The sequence below is a fragment of the Opisthorchis viverrini genome (genome assembly GCF_000715545.1).
Source record: "Opisthorchis viverrini unplaced genomic scaffold opera_v5_490, whole genome shotgun sequence".
Classification (NCBI taxonomy): domain Eukaryota; kingdom Metazoa; phylum Platyhelminthes; class Trematoda; order Opisthorchiida; family Opisthorchiidae; genus Opisthorchis; species Opisthorchis viverrini.
Window position 1 is genome coordinate 193,517 of NW_008752148.1, and position 20,168 is coordinate 213,684.

At 43.8% G+C, this 20,168-nt stretch overlaps 1 protein-coding gene across 1 annotated transcript; it reads right to left on the reverse strand.

Moving 5' to 3' along the window:
• Window positions 1–500: 500 nt before the first annotated feature.
• On the reverse strand, window positions 501–16,483 carry T265_11370 (hypothetical protein; the record flags this gene model as incomplete). Its single annotated transcript, XM_009178007.1, has 4 exons — window positions 501–687; window positions 11,177–11,315; window positions 13,828–13,925; window positions 16,296–16,483. 4 exons carry the CDS (start codon window positions 16,481–16,483, stop codon window positions 501–503), a joined length of 612 nt encoding a protein of 203 aa, XP_009176271.1.
• Between the last annotated feature and the right edge of the window lie 3,685 nt (window positions 16,484–20,168).

Below are 20,168 nucleotides of genomic sequence, written 5' to 3' on the forward strand. Positions count from 1 at the left end.
TGCACAACTCTCGATCGGAGATGGCGCACTTTTAANCCACTTTTAAGGTACGGCGAGTTAGAAATGAGAACTTTCGCAGGCGCTTTGTATCAAATTTGCATTCAAACTCCCCCTTTTTTAATTTCCGTCGAAAGTGTGATCATCTGTTTGGACACAAGAATTTTGGTGCATGGCGTCTGAGATGATGGTATATGTCTAAATTTCGAATTCAAGCACACCTAGGGATGTGGTTTGCTTACGGGATCCGATAAAAGGAATATTCGCGTCCGTGCTTTCTCGTTTCTCTGGTGTGGACGCACTAAGACAAGACCGTTTAAACCAGACCAATGTTATCATTAGTTCTGTTGTTGTCAATCATATGGAATTCACCTGCTGTGTGTACCGATTTTTGTGTTTTGTCAACTGACATGCTATCAAATGCCGTCACTCTGCAACTGACAGTATATAAACTTTGTTTGCTCTTCTGAAAGTGTTTCATTTTCGTTAGATCAGCTAGAATTTTAAAACAAATGTCTATGAATATCATCATCATCATCCGAATAATAATAATAATAATAATAATAATAATAATCATCGCCATCATCATCATCATCCGAATCATCGTCATCCTCCTCCTCCTCCTCCTCATCATCATCATCCGAATCATCATCATCATCATCATCATCATCATCATCATCATCATCATCACTATGGAAATGATTTTGATAAAAAGTCGTTGAAATTTTTGCTCTTCAGCCTTTTCCCGCAGACTAGCTGTCCACCTCTGATTAAAATCGACCAATCAGTCGCAGCAAAGTTTGGTTAGCAAGGATGAGATCAGAATGAATTTGTCAGCGCTTTCAAAAAGAAAATACTGTTTGCCTTGGAGTATGCCGAGAATCAATCTGGCTGGCAAGTACCCATAGTTTGTCTAACAGGATCTCAAGAATTTGTAAACATGGGTTGGGTCCCATTACCCGTCATGCTTACTTAGTCAGTGTCCTTTTGCTCCACAATGCAGTCCTTCTGGGGAAGGTTTGATTAGCAATTACTAAATGTGGGTATGTAGAATCTGCCCTTCTGTGATAGGTGTCAATGTCTAGAATATTATATTAATCTTTACAATCAATACACGTGCAAAAAATGGCTAATTGTAGTTGAAATAGCTAAATACAAGTCGGAAGTATCGGCAAAAAAGAAGTTGAGACCACCACCGCATAGCAAATACACGTATACTTTCCTGTCTGAGGTTATTGGCATGCCAGGGTCCGTGCGTTTCGCAGAAAGTATCTTATTTCTCCGTAAGAAAAATATGTCATCCCTTTAACAGTCAGCCATTCTGGAAAGTTTCAAAGTTCACGTTCTGCTTTGTTGCTATACGTGCTCGAGTTTGAACGAGTCATTGTCGTCAAGCTGAGCTATTGCTGACGACAGACATATTGGTTTGGTCCTTCAGTGACAGAAACTTTTCTAACCAGTTAGGAATTCATAATATGGGGCCAAATTAGACACGAGAAGAATGTGCCACCTATATTACACTGACTGTAACAGTAATGAAGAGTCTTCATATGGATGGCATTAGGACAAACTAAATGCTGCGCGCGATAAGAGTTCTTTCAACATGTACAAAAGAGCAGCTTGCCAAGGTCTTGTCAGTGTCAACTTGACAGATCGAAATCGTTCTCCGGAGGGCGCTCGAAAGCTGATTCCGTCTTTCTGATCACTATTGCTTTCGAAGGGCTTTCTGTCACGCGTTCTAAAGTTTTTATTGGTCAGTATTTAGAATTTTTCAATTTTCCACAGGTCACCGCCCATCACGGAATCACAGTAAGAGTACTTGTTATCGCATTTTGCTTACAACAACTATCGTGAAATATTACGTGTTCAAGTGACAGTTCACTGTCCCGATCATAATATCTTGCATTTTCCCAGCATTTTTTCACGACTTTCCTCCCATAGATATCATGTCTGGTTTCCTTTTATCGTGGCGCAATTCGTTCATCTTGAAACTCCAAAAAACATACCCGATTTTGCCCGTCGGTCGGAGGTTTTCAACTCTACAAACAAGGTGAAATTTTTGCTGTCTACCACGTTAATGAACCTAACCTAGAGCTTATTCTGTCTTCGCCATCTTGGTTTGCTGCTTACTGTTGTTTAGTATGACTCGCTTTGTTACGGTATCCTTTCATTAAGGAAGAAATTGGCCCAGAATTCGTAAGTAGTAGAGAGATTTGGAGGCTTCAACTGAAGTAGGGTGAAGTCAGTCTACCTCAGGATGCCGATGAATATTGCACAGATTTTCATCACTACTGATAACCACTATCAGCGCCTACTTCATAAATGTAAGCCATAAATGTCTGTTCAAGAGTGTGGAACCTTTTAACTTCTGCGCTCCAAACAAACCATGTTTACTCCGCTTAGCTAAAAAAAGAAGCCTTACAACTTACATGCGAAGTTGGCACTGCCTAATCCAGTCGGCACTGAGTAGCGTGACGTCAGCTACCTGAGTGTAAGTTGGTAGTACTCTCCTGTGTGAGCTATTCATCGGCCAAACGCGCCCGCGTGCTTTGCGGCTGAGCTATGAACCGGGATCGTGGAGGATCTGATTATTCTTGAAATTCTTGATCATTAGGGACAGCAAGGACTGATTCCGGTTGCAGGTTGAAATTTTTAATTGCGATTCTTCCCAAACCAAGCAAATTTGAAACAGTCAATACTTCTAACTCAAAGTTAGCAAGTTTCACTCAGTTTGCTCGGATGCACCAGCAATGGGCGGTAGTTCCAAGATCAAGCTGATGGTGAGAACAACATGAGTCTTCATGCACCACACACCAACATTCGTCAAATCCCGAGACTTTAGCAGCTTACCAATAAGCTGGACCTTTCTGTTGTATCTTTTTATTGTTTCGAATTCGATTAACAAAATCGACAAACAACGCATACGAGGAGAACGACATTAGTTTGCCATTTGCTTCTGGAAAACTTCAATTAGGTGTTCTGTCGCGATGGTGATTATCTGCGCAAAATTTCATTTAAGATTGGTTTCACATAGTAAAACAAACCAAAAAAGTTCAAATCATCCACACAGTGTACTTTTTTTGAAGAATGTATTGCCGACATGCACCCGAATGTAGTTGGACATCAGTCGTGTAAAAGGCGGAAACGTTTTAGTGGAAATCCCAACGTGACGCGTTAGTTCGCTCTTTTCTAGCTTGAAGAAAGCCTACTCAAGTTGAACGAAATCACGTGCACCAAGTGCAGGAGAGGGTGAGTTTAATGTGAGGCTGTTCATTTTTAAGATCCTTTCGAACAAGTGACTGAGTTTTTCTCCTCAATGCACTTTTCCCATATCTGCTCACCGGTGAACACGTCCCCCCCCTGAAGGTCGGCAATTTCATGTTCATCTCACAGCGGCTTTTAACTTCGCATTTTTCCTGAGGAGAACCTGTAAATCAGTAACCAGTTTATGCAAATCACGTGTTAGTACTGTTCTACGTAGAGTGGACCTTAGTCCATCTGTAGTGCAGGGTCTCACATCCATCAAAAGACCACCGAATTCTCTGTTTTTATCGACAAATAAAACACGTATTGGAATAGAGACAATTTACAGGAGGCACGTTCTTCTCCGACTTGGGGGTCATCGAAAAACTGTATGCTCAAGATTCATTGGATTCATGTCCAGAGACCGAGTTTTGCATCAAACTGTGGATCCCACCATAAACTCCACTCTTTCTGCCGTCGTATCCGGTCTATTTTGAATCACGTGCCACTTTGACAATCCTTCGAAGGTGTGTTTGAGAGCCCATCATGACACATTCGTTTCCACGTTATCGCACTTTGGCGCCTAATTTACTTCTATTGGTTTGATGGTAGAATGTGAGGTAGCCAGCAAAACGATTAGTTTTGAGAACTTTTAATGAAGATTTCTTGCTATAAGTTAAGTTAACTTGTCTGGACATCTCCATTGAAAACCGATTTATACTTTGGACTGAAACCCGGCTAATTTGTAGCCACACTGTATCACTGTGAAACACAAAAGTATCATCTATCGACCGGAAATTGGCCGAACGATCAGCTGTTCAAATTATTTACCGGGAGGTCGCGGATCCATACTGTTCGGAGTTTCGCGAGACGCGCAATCCTGATGATTCGCAATGGGGATAAAACAACTCTACACTGACTCTCGGCTCTTCAGCGCAGAGTGGGTGGACTTAAATGGCGATAGTTTCAGGAGCGCACACCATAAACTACCTATTCCCTTATTTTCAGTAGTATGTTCTCTCAAACCTTAGTGATAATTTTTTTTAGCAGACTCAGTGTACAAAAACAAGTTGCTGGTGAAAAATGACAGAAGATTAATTTGATAGTATTTCTGGAACTCGGCGTTTTCCGGCGTGTCAAACTTGGCGTACCGGAGCTTCGCGATGAAATGCACTCAGTGCATCCACTCTCACCAAAATGCTTGAGAGGTGGGTAGGATTTCAAACGTTCACTGGAAAGATTACTATCTTACAAAACCAGCGAACAGCGTTGTAAAACCTGGGTGTCCCGGTTGCTTTTTAATTGCACTAAGACACGCAACCTTTGACTGACGAGGTGAAAACTTTGCATTCAAGTAGCAGAGGGATGGCATCCGCGAGGTGTTTTGCAAATGAATTGTGTTCTTATACTGCCGATCACACCAGAATCACAAATCGTTTCAGTGATGGCCATTTTATCTTAAACGAGGACAGAAATGTAGGTGGTAGGTTGAAGACAGCGACAGCATCGTTCCGTCGTTGTCAGTTATTGTGTGCGTACAGGCCTGTGTCTCGTGTTTTATCAGATCCATGTTGAAAGAGCGCTTAGGTTGTAACGGTTCACTCGTCCTAGTCAAACGGGATGTAGGCGAAATTCCACTGCCCCCTAATTGGTTAACCGATCATGACGGACAAGCACTGTATGACAGTTTCATTATGCAAATAATCCGGAGAAAGCATCCCATGAAACTCCAAAGAGTCTCGAATTCGCGACGTCCCACTCATTGGTTTGGACAATAAATCGTTCGAACGCGATCGGCCAGCTGGTCAGCGGTGTGATTGACCCGCACTTACAGAACCGAGTTTTCTCACACTACCAACAATCTATGAGTAGTTCAGAGGAAGAACAAAATTCACCAGTCGGGCGAAACCGTCTGAGGAATCATCGCTCGAGGGGCATCGTCAGCAGGTGACTATCTCAACATGATCTGGCTCCTAGGATTGAAGTATGAGCACCATTATACCCGGTCTAGGGGAGAGCTTATCACTGCTTTCCAGCCTCTCTCGGTTGTGTTGAACCACTGGCAGGTTCTTCGCGGAATCGAAAAACCCTCTGGATTTTCGTGAGGTGTCCAAGAAGGATGAAACAGCTCTACAGTGCTAATCGGCTTTTCAACATAGATCGGATTCACTTCCAGGACATCTATTACATCAGTAATTTTGTTGACTACACTCGAGGATTCGGGCTGTGGTGCAGTAAACATTACATCGATGCAACAAACAAGCCGAGATTGCTTATCTCTTAAAAAATTGGCCGCATTGAAATCATCCAGCCTCAGTGAAATGGGTTACGTGAGATATTTCGGCTCAGTGAATGAAACGGTGACAACATTTGTATACTAAATCTACCCATCTGAGCCAAAGAAACTGGTGAGACTCCTCACGGAGATTTGAACCAGTAAATTCACAGAAGCCGTAACTAAAACAAGTATTTATTCTTGTCCAGCAAAAACCAATCATTTAATAAGTATTTTCTGAATATCACTCACTGCGCGACATTTTCACAGTAAGGTATGTGAAAAGTGATCTTGGTAAAATCCGAGCTGTTGTACACCAGTAACCTTGAACTATGCATGTGTCGCGAATATCGTCCATTGCCGGCTACTGAGGTAAGCGGAACTCGAAGGCCGTTGGGTTTTTTTACAAACCGTCTAGTTACTAACTCCGCAATTTCAGCTCTACTAGTGAGATAATGGAAACCAGATTCGACTATAACAGTACGTTTATGCACACAAAAGGCTGCTCAGTTTTCCAGAATCCATTGTTCCTTGCATGGGGGACTCAGCCGACGCCATCCCACCAGCACGAGCCTTCTAGGATTCAGGAGCAGATGTATGGTCACTTGTAAAACTTGACTATCAGAGTTGTGTAAAGACAACTGATCATCCTGACATAACTATTCTAACGTTCCTTCATTCCTCAAACGTTTATGCTGACGAGCGATTTGTGGAAATCATCACAGATAGAGTTCAAGACGAAGGTGGGAAATGCGGTCCTCTTTCCTTGAATGCGACATCACATTACACCGCATATCGATTCATGTGTGTGCCTTCGGACGCTTGTATACGACAATGCATCAAAGCTGAGTCCGCGTGCAAGTTTGGAGTCGGTGTGCGTGATTGTTGAAAAAATTGACGGAGCTGCACTCTAACTGAAAAGTTACTATTTCCTATGGCTAGCGATATCTTAGTTTTTCACCATTTTGTTCGGGGATTTTCATCCCAAGTTACTGAAAGTGTGGTGAAAGTACACGAAAAGCTTCCTCAATATTAGGTCGAGTGAACTTTTAGCAGAATGCTGAAATTTGCAAACGAGCTACTGCAGTTCAACGCCAGCTGTCTGAATATTCAAGTGGATTACACGGTAGTCCCTTTGGTTTTGTTATATCTGCTGATTCGTCAATCTGTGGTATCTGCTGCTGACCCGCTCCAGTGCCTAATGCCGGAGAACAAAGACTCACAGAAGGGAATACAATCGCTATATTCCGAACAAGCGAGTGCGAGAGCAAAAGTTACAACGGCCCCACGCTATTTAAAGGGGACATTCTGACATTGATCCAGGCTGTCTGATAGGCGTTAGTGAGCACCCACCAAAATCGATCGCGCCTCTATGAAAAGCCTGAGCGCTGATCACATTCGATCGTGTTTCTGTGGCATGCAAGAACACTCATCAGCTTTTGCTGAATTGTTTAAATAATTTACTGGCCTGGATGCTTGCCGGTCTTCCTGTTGAGTTTTTGGTGGAGCAGTAGGTTCTGGGCATTCTGAGGTTGCTTTCATGAATCTGACCTTCCTGATAGGTTTCAACCGCAGATACGTTTTTTTCAAACAGAAAAGCCTTTTTTCGATGTTTTTTAAATCTTGCGAGCTTTCCAGACGAGACTATCGGCCATGGTTTCTTTTGCGCTGAGAACCCATGGTCATTCACTTCTTTTGGACTCCTTATAGTATCTATAGTATCCATTTCCTCTGCACTTTAGGATGACTCATTTCTTTCCTTTAGTTATATGTAAAGAGACAGACTGTTATTGTGAAGTTCTATGTGTGAATAGTTGAAGCTAGTTTCATCGTTTTGTTGTCTTTTCCAAGTTCCCTGGTGAATAAAATGTTCTGCTAGAGGGCGTTTAAACCAGACAGCAGGTGCTCCCATTGTCTAGAGAAACTAGAACATGTATATAATCTTATTTGCTTAAGTAGCTTTAGAACTCCGCCAAAACAATGTTTTTCTTGCCGCCTTACGAATCGGCCACTTTTGGTAAAATTTGCGCAAAGTCATAGGAGCAGCTTTCGAGTTGTTTCGAGTTGTTAAAACGTGGAGAGTCCCAACGGAGACACAGTTTGGTCCATGAAAACTATCACCAGAATCGTCGGTGAATCGTCGGGGGGAGATCAACCACGTTGTTCATCGGTTTCACATGAATAACATCCAGTCTTTAAAGTCCTGCAGATGTTTGCTTCATTAGGGAAATGGACGATCAGGGGGGAGTGCATCAAGTTAGACGGGTGCGAAAAAGAAGATCTCACCAACACGTTTCACCAGGTCATAAAAATGGCTCGTCTCTCCGAGTTTCTGTTTCAGCAGCTCTGCCGTCTGCTCACAGGAACACGAACATGTCACTCCTGCATAAACTGAGTTATTCTGACCGAAATTTTGCATTGAAGGTCGGTCACAGGTTGTAGCTACCCGGTCACCCACATACTTGACCGTTCAGCTCACAGTCGCTCACTGGATCACCAGACTTGTCTTCTTTATGCTCGCAAACCACGTCACATTAAGGTAACGCATCGGAAACCGATTGTCTGTATCGTCTAGTGAGCATAGTAACTACTCATGTGCTGACGAGCCCACGTATACGCCAACGGACCTGCATATAGGGAAACGGAGCCCATTAGCCGCACAGTACTTTTAACTGCAAAACTTTTACAAGTAGAGTAGACCGGTTTGCGCCAAAATGTTGCGTTTTGTCGCGCATGTGCTCAACATAAAAACCATTTTGATCTACGCTCATATTTTGTCAGCTCATCAACTTTCATTGTCAACTGGAGCAATCATCCCTCTGGTGGAAAAGTCTGTTGGAGTGATTCCCCAGCATCGTTGAGACCCCAGGATACCTAAATGGGGCTCACAATATTGGACCGGTACTCTCAACTCAATTTTCCCCTTACTTTAGTTCATCAGGGACATGTCATAGCCTTTGAAAATTCCATTCCATTGCGCGAATACTGAGCGGCTAGGGAGACCGAAAACAGTCGACACTCAGACTCGAGCGCGCGCAAGGAGCAGGAAGTCAACCACTCTCCACAAGTCCACGGACAACTATAGAACACGTGTGGCAGTCGCACTGAGGAGAAAAACACGTTCTCACCGTCCGAACTTTCACCAAGGTATTCTCACAGACGAAAAGTTCCTCTTTTGATTTGCTCCCATTTTGCATTGTATTTATTTTTATACGTGTTGCAATCCATCACTGTCAACCATACTAAATACTTTCATTAGTGCATACACCTTCTGATCTGTATTATGGCTATCATCACCTGTGCACGAATACCTGCAGGTGTGTGGCCAAGTTATGTGGCATCCTCCCGGTCGCGAAAATTGTCTCCGAACACATCGGTCAAAAACCAATGGAAAAACAACTAACTAACCTATTAGTAACAATTGTCCTGGTTACCGGTCAAATTAAGACTGGTGGGATTTCCGATCGATATTGGCAAAGTTCCCCAATGCACCAATAGCCACCATAACGCAGAGTCGCTGTAGGTGATGGGTACCTCATTTGAGCACCGCTACAACAAGCAAGGAGATTTACCTCTAACCTCGGCGAGTAAAGATAGTTTCCACCAAATTTGATCTACTCGTTAGCTGTGAGACTAGACCAAACAGCCACAAACAGACGTTGATGGATGCACCTGCGAAAACCTCCGGATCTAAGAACCGTCCAAGCAGGTGATATTCTGCAGGCACGTATCCTCAAGGAGGCGTTATATTGGCACAACGGGTTTATGCGATAGAATTTCAGCAGCTCTCAGACGGCTGGCCATGTGTAACGAACTGAAACGATTCCACTCTCGAAATTAAATCAACATTGTGCTCAAGGTTGGTGAGTTCCAACATGTTTCTGGCAAAAATACGATACATTCCCGCTCAAACTGATGAGGTCGCTCGCTACGTCTTATGCGGAACTGAGCCAACATTTGATCGTGCGACGTGTTTGTTGTTTTCATTCAACATCTACATCTCCACTGTCATTCTGGACGGTTTGTTACTTTGAGCAAGAGTCCTTCTTGTAACATCCAAAACCTGGTTCATCGCCAGGTTCAAATAATCATTCCAGCCCTCACGACTGACTAACGCCAAGCTTCGTTTGTTAGCAAGGCAGCAAAATGATACATTATTGAATGGAAACGGTACAAGCGTAGTTAGGATGCCTAGAAACCCTGAGTAGTACAGAGCTGATTTCTTGGAATACCGGTTATGACTGCCTCACTCCATTCTTCGTTTACGGCTCTCTAGTTGTCTTTCATGATCAGTCGTTCTGTAAGAACTATGCAGCCACTATATACGCATTCGTCGTGACATTTTCAAACCGACATCGTTTTTTAAAGTTAGTTCCTTTTAAAAGCGATACCCTCTTACGAGAGGGGATTTCATTTGGTCTTATTTTTACTATATCTACCAGAGAAAATACAATAAACGAGTGGACTGTCATGCCAGTAGTGCCTCTCACGGATTTTTCTCGTGATCTAACATGTACCAGAAGGAGCAAGCTTCTCTAAGTGGATCATAAACGCCACATTACCAAATCAACCGAATAGGCCAATAGACAACACATTCGGGGGTCTTTGACAAGTCGCACACAGCGGCAAACACCAAGTGGCGTGACGTCCCTAGCTTATTCATTTTCGCTGTCCAACGAATAATATTCAGTACTTTCCATTCAGAACTGTGGTGCCTCGCTCATACTACCTGCATTTCAGCGAGAAACACATTACAAATATAGTGAGTTTTGATAGCACGTTATTCTTAAGTTATCACCCAGTAAACAACTGCGCTTGAAAAAAACATGTTCCCTCTGCCTGAGTCCTGTTCACTCACACGACTTACTGTTGTTTGGTACTAAGCAACAACAAACAAATGATACCATGTGTATGCTGTTAGACGATAACAGCATGAGAGATTGCGTGCACCTGGTCCGTGTACAACGACTGGGTGGTTGTGAACGACTCTCAGAGATGTTCGGCTATTGGTCTCTCTGCTGCGATCATCTTCACAATGCGACCGAAATCACTTTCGTTTTTCGGAATCTCGCAAGAAGTACCAGATCCAGAAGGCAACAGTTGTTGGTATTACAAGTTCAGAAGAAAAAACGAAACGGACTTGGCTACGTCAGCAGCGATCACGCGTTTATCTACGTCCCAACCCCATCAGCCTTCGTTCTATCACGTTCTGTCGCACTTGTGAAATAGTTGAAGGTACATCGAGAAAGTTCAGAATAATTCCTAAAACATTGGCAAGTGTTTTGAACTCACTCGTGCTCATCAGAACTGAATTTCACTAGGATAGAAGGTTGCCCCGGACAGAACAAGTTTGATTGGTCTCGTGGGACTTCACTCAAAAGGAAGTGGCTTGATCCACTTCACAAGTGTTCGCACTTCACTAGACAAGCTTCAACTCGTATGGTACCAATCGGTGCTACAATGCGGCAGGTGAAACAAATGGTTTGAAAGCGCTTGATTGCAAGCTGTTTCCGAGTAAAACCAAGTATATACAATCTGGTGAAAGCTCTATGCACTCTTTTTCGACACCTCCGACTTGTTGTTTTTTTAGAAAATGATGAAAGTGTTCAGTTGTAGGTGGTAAAGAGATCTGTAGACCGCCACGAAGAGACTGCACCTTACCGTGGTGTGGCGATGTGTATATCTCGGCGACCCACTGAGTTATGTTGGGAGGAAGTGTCCGCACGACACTCACAGAGTCTAGGTTGGTCAGTGGGTGGAGGTCCGACAAACACAGTCTCCTGGTCCTCCAGGTTGGGGGCTAGAACATGTGTGGCGATTTGCTCTATAAAAATGGTAATGCATTTCCCTCCAAAAACCGCTTTATGACGGCTTTTGGGCTTTGGCTTCTGAGCCAGTGCCTGTCTAGCCTACTTGGGTCCATCTGGGAGAAAGAGACTGTCCGAGACAACTGTGGTAGATCGACAGTAGCGTCCGTTTTCAAGAAGGGTATTTGCAATGAATGTTGTAACCTCTCCCTTTGTGACAGAGCTTCTGGCGGCCCGCGAAACCTTGACTTGCGAGTATTAAGCAAGAATTCGGCGGGCTAGAGGGTGCGTTGGCCACATCTTCACACTCCATCTGGTGTTAGAGCAACGCCATATGTACAGACGACCCATAATCTTGGTATTCCTTAACTTCAAGGATGCGTTTACTTTTGTCGATCGGTCACTGCTCAACAGGGTGCCTCAGAAGTTTGTGAACATAATCCGTTCCCTTCTTCTGGACATATGTGCTTGGCTGGAAACGTCGCAAGAAATGGCGGCTAATGGATGTCAGTGGCGTTTGTGCTACCGTTTCTTCCCAGACTGTTTTATTGAACGGTTGGAGGTGTATGCACCACAGAATGCTTGACATAGGGCAGCAATAGGTCCACTCCCTCACGCACTCTTTTTCTCTTCTTTTTACTCTAGGGCTCTAAAGATAATTAGATGAATCTAACGGTTGCACGGCATAGAAGCATGGGTGCCAACAGTGATGTTGTTGGGTTTGATGATGATGATGATGATGATGATGATGTGTGTGTGTGTGTGTGTGTGGAATTAGCGCCTGCAATACTCTCTTCTGAACAGTCGTCCTCCTGCCCTGGTGCGATCATTCTGGTGAGTCCATACCAAAGTGGAGACGCGCGCCAACCAATCATATCACCCAAGCGTGAACATGTTTACCTATTCAGGCCTGAAAATTTAGGTGTGTCCAGCCTGCTCTGGCAAAGTCGTAGTACCACGCTCACCTCGCATGCCAGATGTGTGGAGTTCAAACCGGGGCACGGCCAAAAATATGCACTGCTGATGAGTTCAAATCAGAGCGAAACTCGAGTACAATGCTTCTCCCTTTGGTGTGGACTCATCAGGATGATTGCGCCAGGACAGGAGGTCTGTTCAAACGAAAGTGACGTCAGTGCCCTCAAAGCTTTGTCGATCAAACACCCCCGTTCAACAAAGCATGGCAAAGATTTACATTTTGAGCGTAGAGACGCGGGAGATTTTGTGTAGATCTTGGTCCATAAAGTGGGAGCAAAACGGCGACCTAGTGTTTTGATATGTATGGCACCGACAACACACTGATGTCTCGCCAAATGATGACGAGTTGCTAGAAACATAACCGCAAAGTGCAACGAAAAACATAACACACTTTCAGTAACAGACAGATTATTCCAAAATCCAGGGCTTACGAACCACAAGTATTATCTCTATTCGTACGACGCCACCAATGGGGTTTTTGAAGGAAAAACGTGGCCCACAACTTGAAGGTGCTCTGTTGAACCGCAATGCCATCTGGTGGAATCCAATGATGTGTGCCTCTTGGAACAATAACCTTTCTGGGCAGCAATGCTTTCATTGCTTATTGCTTTCGCAGTTAGGGGACTAGATATTAATCACCAAATAGGAGGAGGCTCAATTCAGGTCAACAGACTGGAAGTACGGTACCACTTTATTCTATCTCGGTTCGAAATACTTTCATTGCTTTCGAGTTAGGGAACTAGATATTAATCACCGAATAGGAGGAGGCTCAATTCAGGTTAACAGACTGGAAGTACGGTACTGCTTTATTCTATCTCGGTTCGAAATACTTTCAACTCTATGCGCTTTTCTTTGCGTGTTTCATTCATACATTGTGAGCGCTAGACCTGTGAATTCGAGATGCGCTCATGCTCTCACCAAAAGGCCTCCTCAGGTGACGGAATGAGAGGTTTGGTACTACAGAATGTTCAGCGGGAATACGACGGGTACATGCAGACATTGAAGTGCTTTGAAGGAGGCTCATCACCATGATTAGACAGGAGGGGAAGATGGAATATACTACTCATAAGGTTGCTGAAAATTCTTCGACAGCACACGACGGGTTTTGCCATTTTGTGGGCTTATCCGGTAGACTCAGTCCCCGAGTTTCCACTGTCAACCTTTTGTTCTAGTTAAACCCAAATTGCACGATATCCCACTTATACACTCATTTGCATGCCAATTTGGTTCCAACGAAGAACTCTGGCAAATCTCTCGTTTATGATGTACTTCTTCCGTCAAAATCAAATTGGTATGCAGATGAGTGTACGGGTCGAAAAAGGGTGAAATATCTGAGGACAACACGATGTTTCACGCCTCTTAGATCATTCAGGTTTGGCTTTTGTGCTGCCATTTGAAGACGCCGTACTGTCGTTCACCTTGCAGAAATGACCTTCACCAGACGGGGGACAGAGTGTACACGGATGCCATATACTTGGTAGCTTCCCCAGGATATGGATGAATTCACATCAGTCAAAATACTATACATACGTTGGTGAAAAGTGGAGTAGACTAAGGCGCGAAGTCCGGGGCCAATCAGCGAAAACTCTCGGTTGGACGATATGATCAGATGGCTCCACAATTTCGTCCTGACAATTTTTTAATCCTCGATGCCTTTATGTACATTCAAAAACCAAAGTGATATTCTTGTATGTTCCGCTATTGATTTCCCAGGGGACCTGTCAGATGCCCACCAAAAATCATTCGGTCCAATCTACCGGGTTGTGATTCTGGTTGACGATGCCATCGTCCGGATATCAGCACAGAACGACTTGGGACGGGCTCAGCAGACGGAGCACGAGACACGCATCAGTAAGTAGGTCGGCTGCGCACAGTCACACACACACACATCCTAGTATACCAGTGTCGGACCGAGCGGTCTTTGTAGCAAAATGAATGGCGGTTACGGGTGAGTGAAATGAAAGTGCACGGGCAGAGTAAGCAAATGAGTGGGAGAGTTGCCATGATGTCAAGTTGAACTCAATTCAGAATAAGCTTCAATATTTTGTTATATACTACTCATAAGGTTGCTGGCTGTCCATCCACAGCCCACGATCTGTTTCGCCCTTCTTCGGGCTCATCAGGTAGGCGCAGTCCCCGGGGTTCAATGAAAGTGCACGGGCAGAGTAAGCAAATGAGTGGGAGAGTTGCCATGATGTCAAGTTGAACTCAATTCAGAATAAGCTTCAATATTTTGTTATATACTACTCATAAGGTTGCTGAAAATCCGTCGACAGCCCAGGACCGGCTCCGCCCTTCCTGTTCGGGCTCATCAGGTAGGCGCAATCCTCGAGTTTCCGTCAACCTTATGTCCTACTTGAAACCAGCGAAATACACCCATTTCAAACTAATTTGGTTTCGCGGGGGAATCACCTGGAACCCAGCTGAATCTCTCGTTTGTTATGTATCCAGGCAACTGAGTGTGCTGCACCAGGACGCCTTATGTTTCAGTCGCTACGATATTCGAGATATCGGGATACATGCATATATTTGTGATGTACTACTGGATACATCACAAACGAGAGGTTCAGCTGGGTTCCAGGTGAGTCTATCGAAAAACCAAATTAGTTTGTGAATGAGTATATATTCGTTAAGCTTCAATATTATTTAACCAACTGCTGTGAAGCTCCAAAGATACATGTATCAAGTGCTGAAAATTTGGTTCAGCAGGATAATCTCTGTGACTGAGGCGTGCCGACCAAGGAAGACGCCATACAGTGTACAAAATGATGCCAGATGCTCCCTCTGTTTTCTGTAAAACTCTAGGGTATCGTGAATTCCAAAATGAATAAATTTGCTATGACGATTTACAGATGCCGTTCTGTGTTTAGGCCTTTTTCGAAAGGTTCAACGTCATTGTGTATCCATTCTGAACGATCGATGAAATCAATGGCGAAGTGGACAATGCAACATATCTGTTAGTCACAGTTTAGAAACTGCCCTGGTATATTTTTGTAAACGTCCCCACATCTTCTACTTCATTTCAGTAATTTCGAAAGAAGACATATGTAATTTCACGCGATGTACACAGTCCTATTTATCGAGACAAACTCGAATGGATGGCGGAATTTAGACGATGTTGCTCCGATTCGTGTCGAGACAGTGAGCAGTAATACATGGGTCCATTAGGGTCATTTAGATATGACCTTTCCATCACCATATTTGGCATCATTTCATCCAATCGACATGTTTCATAAGTCAGACCAAATGGCCGAAGGCTGACGAGTTCGAAAATCCCTGGAGGTTCATGAGACGCTCACTGCCGATGATTCCCAACGGAGATGAAACAACCGCACAGTGCTTCTCAGCTTTCAGAGCAGGAAGCGTTCTCAATTGAATCTCACAAATATCCTTATGCTACCAAAGTAATTAAAGGGTGATCAGAGGAGGACTAATTCACACGAAAAGTGGGGCTGAAAAGTTAACAGTCGAGGGACCAATCAACAGACGACCACGTGATATGAATCCTATGATTGGAGGACAGATGATTTCATATCCTGCCTATGAATGAGTCAATCACACTGCTGATCAGTCGGCTCACTGCAGAACGGCTCGCTAATCAACTGCTAGCCAGGGATCGCGAGTTCAAACCTCAGGAGATTGGGGTGAGGTGTGCACTATTAATGATTCCCAATAAAGATGAAACAGCAGTGCAGTGTTTCTCGGTTTTTCGGCATAGGCTGACGGGATTTCGATCAAAATTTCGAATCGAATGCTATCGGCAATTCTTGATTAATAACATTTGTGGCCACGTAAGTGCTCATTCCTATGTCCTTGTCCGAACTCAACGTGATAATCGGTTGACCATCGCTTAGTTCCACCCACTCAGTGACCGATGGTTTCCTCTTTGACACGCGGACAGAATAAGCACAAAAATCACGTTTGATACTGATGGGCTAAACACAGCCACACATCAGTTCACACAAAGTTTTCGGTCGTAAGGCATGTGACTCACTTACGCCCAATAGAGAATGCTGCGAGTATTGATCAGATGGTTGTTTTGGGTATCGTCGCCATCATACCAATACTGAAAAAGAACACGATTAGCTGGGTCCATATTCGCAGATTGTCTGGATGTCTCCTGGATGTAGGGTGCCTCCAGAGACCGGAGTAATGGAAATGACCTATCATGTGTTGGACATTCCATCTGTCAGGACGCGCCCAGACATGGAAAAAGTGCACGTACAGAGAGTGACGCATCCCCAAGGTCACCATCGGTACGGCACGTCCAGAAAGCAGGTGCGTTGGCGGAGCTCAACAAACACGGCTTAGCAACATACGATCAGCGTAGTGGGCCTGAGAGTGTTCACGACCGGAACACCGCCATTGGCTGTACAGAACGAACAAGTGAACGACCATATTTGGCCATTTAGTCATCCTATATAGTTACGAAGACGCTCTGTATGTTTTGTCCTGACAATACAGCCATGTCCAGAGTTCTCTCTCTTCTGATCGCGTAGCCTGTCAGGTTCAGTGCAGGCGTAACCAATAGACGGCCACCCACGATACATCACTATCGTTACAGCATATTTCATCGCAATGGGCTCACAACCCATATGCTGTTTGGCTTGAGTTCTTGTATGCCTGTGATAGACTTCTTCAAACGAAATCAAATTAGGATTCGAACTCATGTTTTCGCTTTTTGAGACTATCCGTGTCCAACTCTTGATACAACACCGTCTCTTCAAGATAGAGGAGGATATATTGTCCCAGCGTGAAAACAGCAGAATATTGATGAGTCAGGCTAGTTCCAACTCCTTTGGAACAAGGCTTTCCAACTACATCGGTTTATTGAGTGATCGGCAGGATTAGTTTTTAAGCGAACAAAAAATGGGAACAACCAATCAGATGAAGCTGGAACAGCTAATGAAAATTGAGATAAAAATCACAAGCTACTTTCTTGAATCATAAGTATACCAGGTTGATTTCCTATTGTCCGAGAATTGAATTCCAACCCGAATACAGTAGCAGCCTAAATGATTTCCTAAAACAATGTTATATTCAACTCAGCGTCGATTCGATCGTTCGGCGGTCTTCAGAGTAGGGACCTCTTCGTTCAGAATATCTCATTTTGTTCAGGTCCTTCGTATGGTAATTTCCGGGAAGATAACTTCATGTCTTGGATTTTTAGTGTTTTCGAAAGCTCGGAAGTGAGGTGAAATTCACTTAGAAATCAGTTAGAATCTACGGGGCGAAATCATTCTTCTAAAGTGTGGACGAGCAATTCAAAAAGTGGCACGGTTGCGTAATGAGGATGCCAGTAATTGTGATAAGTTCACTGAAAGCATTTAAAAAAAAACACCTGGACGCAAAGTAGAGTGAGAAAGAGAGCTAGTCCCTCTACACCCACGCAATATGTCTCAACGAAGACGAAAACTTCCCTGTGGCTGACGCCTCTGGCATCCTACTACAGCTAGACATAAGGATGGCTTACGTATCGGGAGTTGCGGACGAGTATCGCAGTTCGCATAACCCATGTGCCTTCTTGGCCTCAAGATGACCTTTCCCTCCTCTTCTATCCACAATCTGTCAAAAGCCTGACTCGCACAAATGTCAGAATTAGGCCAGTGACTTCGCATTCCACTTTCAGTTGGGATGAAATTTTCCGTGTTGTCAATCAAAATTCACATCACCGAGGGAACCGGATAGGACTGACTAAAATACAATAAAACTAGGTGCGATTGATACGAAATGGTGGCCAGAACCACTGTGCAGGCTGTTGATGGTTCCCATCTGCCGATGAAGCTCGTTCCCGTAGGATCCTAGTTGCGCCGGTTAAGTTGTTTGCTACTTTCTAGACCCATAAGTTGATGAAAACATCAAGGCATGATAATCGCCATTGTTTTTATTGACAAGCTAGTGAGATAGTGATCTCAGGAAAAACTACCCGATTGCTATGAAAACAGTGTAAGGGAGACAAACTTAATTCAGTTACACAGAACTTACAAAGACCACTTGTGCGTAGGTCTCCTTTCAAGAAAATATAGTAAGATGAAACCAATATATCTTCTGGACTTTTGAGGTGTGCTCTGGACGAATGACCTACGATCCTCGCACGGTTTAATAAATTCCCTACTACTAATAAGTAGTCAACAATAAAAGATATTTAGCACACCAAGGCTTCAACCACGGTGCTGAAGGGACACATCCAGATCTTCTTGATTGTGATGCTTTACTCCAGTGAAGCCTGTTGCTGATGTGATTTTTCTTATTTCGGTTGTCTCTTAGGTCGTTTCATTCATATCCACTAAAATAATAAATATATTTATTGGGCCTGTGTATCTACAAGCGTAGCAACGTGTACATGTCATTGAACTATTGCTTTACGCTGACCAACCAGACTCAAATAGGGACTACTAAAGATATAAGAACAGTACTATGCGCCGGCGTTGGCAAGCTGACAAACGCCGCTTCATTGTACGATTGAACATTTATTTTGTACTGTCGTCAGATTCAAGGAATTCTTAACAAACGGATATTTTGGTGACAGAAGGTTGAAAGAAATTTTCACGCAGCTTGTTCCGGTGTCAGCTGAAGGACAGGAGTAAGAAAAACTGATCGTGGCCTGTAGATTTTTCAGCAACCTTATGTTCCCTCCGATTGAACTACTTATGTGGTGAGTTTGTTTGGAACGCAACTGCTTCAGTTTCTGGAGCGAAATCAAGTTGGCTAAAAATGAAAACCTCAACATAGCGGCTGAGATAATCACCTACATACTCGCTTTCTTACCTGGATTCCACTGAAAAATCCGATAGAAGTACAAGCGGCTCACATCGATGTTTTGTTCAAGCAAGACTAACCAAAAAAGCGGTGCCTAAGTTTTCCAGCACTCCTCCTAAAATATAAATTTTAGACCTACAAAACGAGCTGTTGAATCTAGCTTGACCTTATGGTAGTTCTCCCATTCATTCTTTCGATCTCGTCGTTTTGCTTAACCGTACCCCCCACTCACCTTGCCGCAGGTTCCCTCCTGTCTGACACTTCCGTGTGAATGTACGCAACTGATTCCATTGTCTAATGGGACCGTTCCCGTCTTCCGAGGGTAACTGTTTACTGGACCGCCTGAATGAGTCGTTTTCATCTAAGTTTAGTCGAACAGTACGGACTACATTCATCGATGCCTTTTATATCGGGTAGCTGAGTTGTTTGCCCAACATTCATAGAACCGACTAGCTATTTACATCGATTAGGCTTCATGGAGCTCAGATTTTACAACTACACTGTCTGCTACCTGAACGTGACCTCAGAAAAATATGACGTCTTCAATTTTCTGTCTGTCGATCTTCTGCTAGCAACACTAACTGGGTCTCTGTGCTTCAGACTAGATAGTTTGAATTCCACCAAGTTACCATTGTCGTTTTGCTGACTTTTTGATACTTTCTGTAGTGCACAACAGTTGAAGGGCATTTCGAAGAGCAAGTGACGACGCTGTTGCAAAAACTTTGTGCTTACGACAAAATCAGTGACCTGAACACTGTACATCTGCACTGTCCATTTTGTGGCTGCCACCCGCGTTAGCCTCAAGTTACTCGAGACCAGGAATCTCACAGATTACACACACATATGTACACAATCTGAGTGGTTATCCGTGAAGAAAATACTCCGTGACATCTCGAATATCGTATCAAATGAAGCAAGAGGCGGCCTTTTTGCAGTTGAAGAAGACCATAACCGAGAGATCTAGCTAGGATTCAGATGAGTCTCCTGTCGAAACCAAATCGATGCGCAAATGAATTTATTTGCAACCTAGTTGTGTGGTAATCTAGGATTGACTTCGCACATTACACTAAGGATGACGCCAGTCACTACTCAGAGCCATGTGCCCAAAAGGT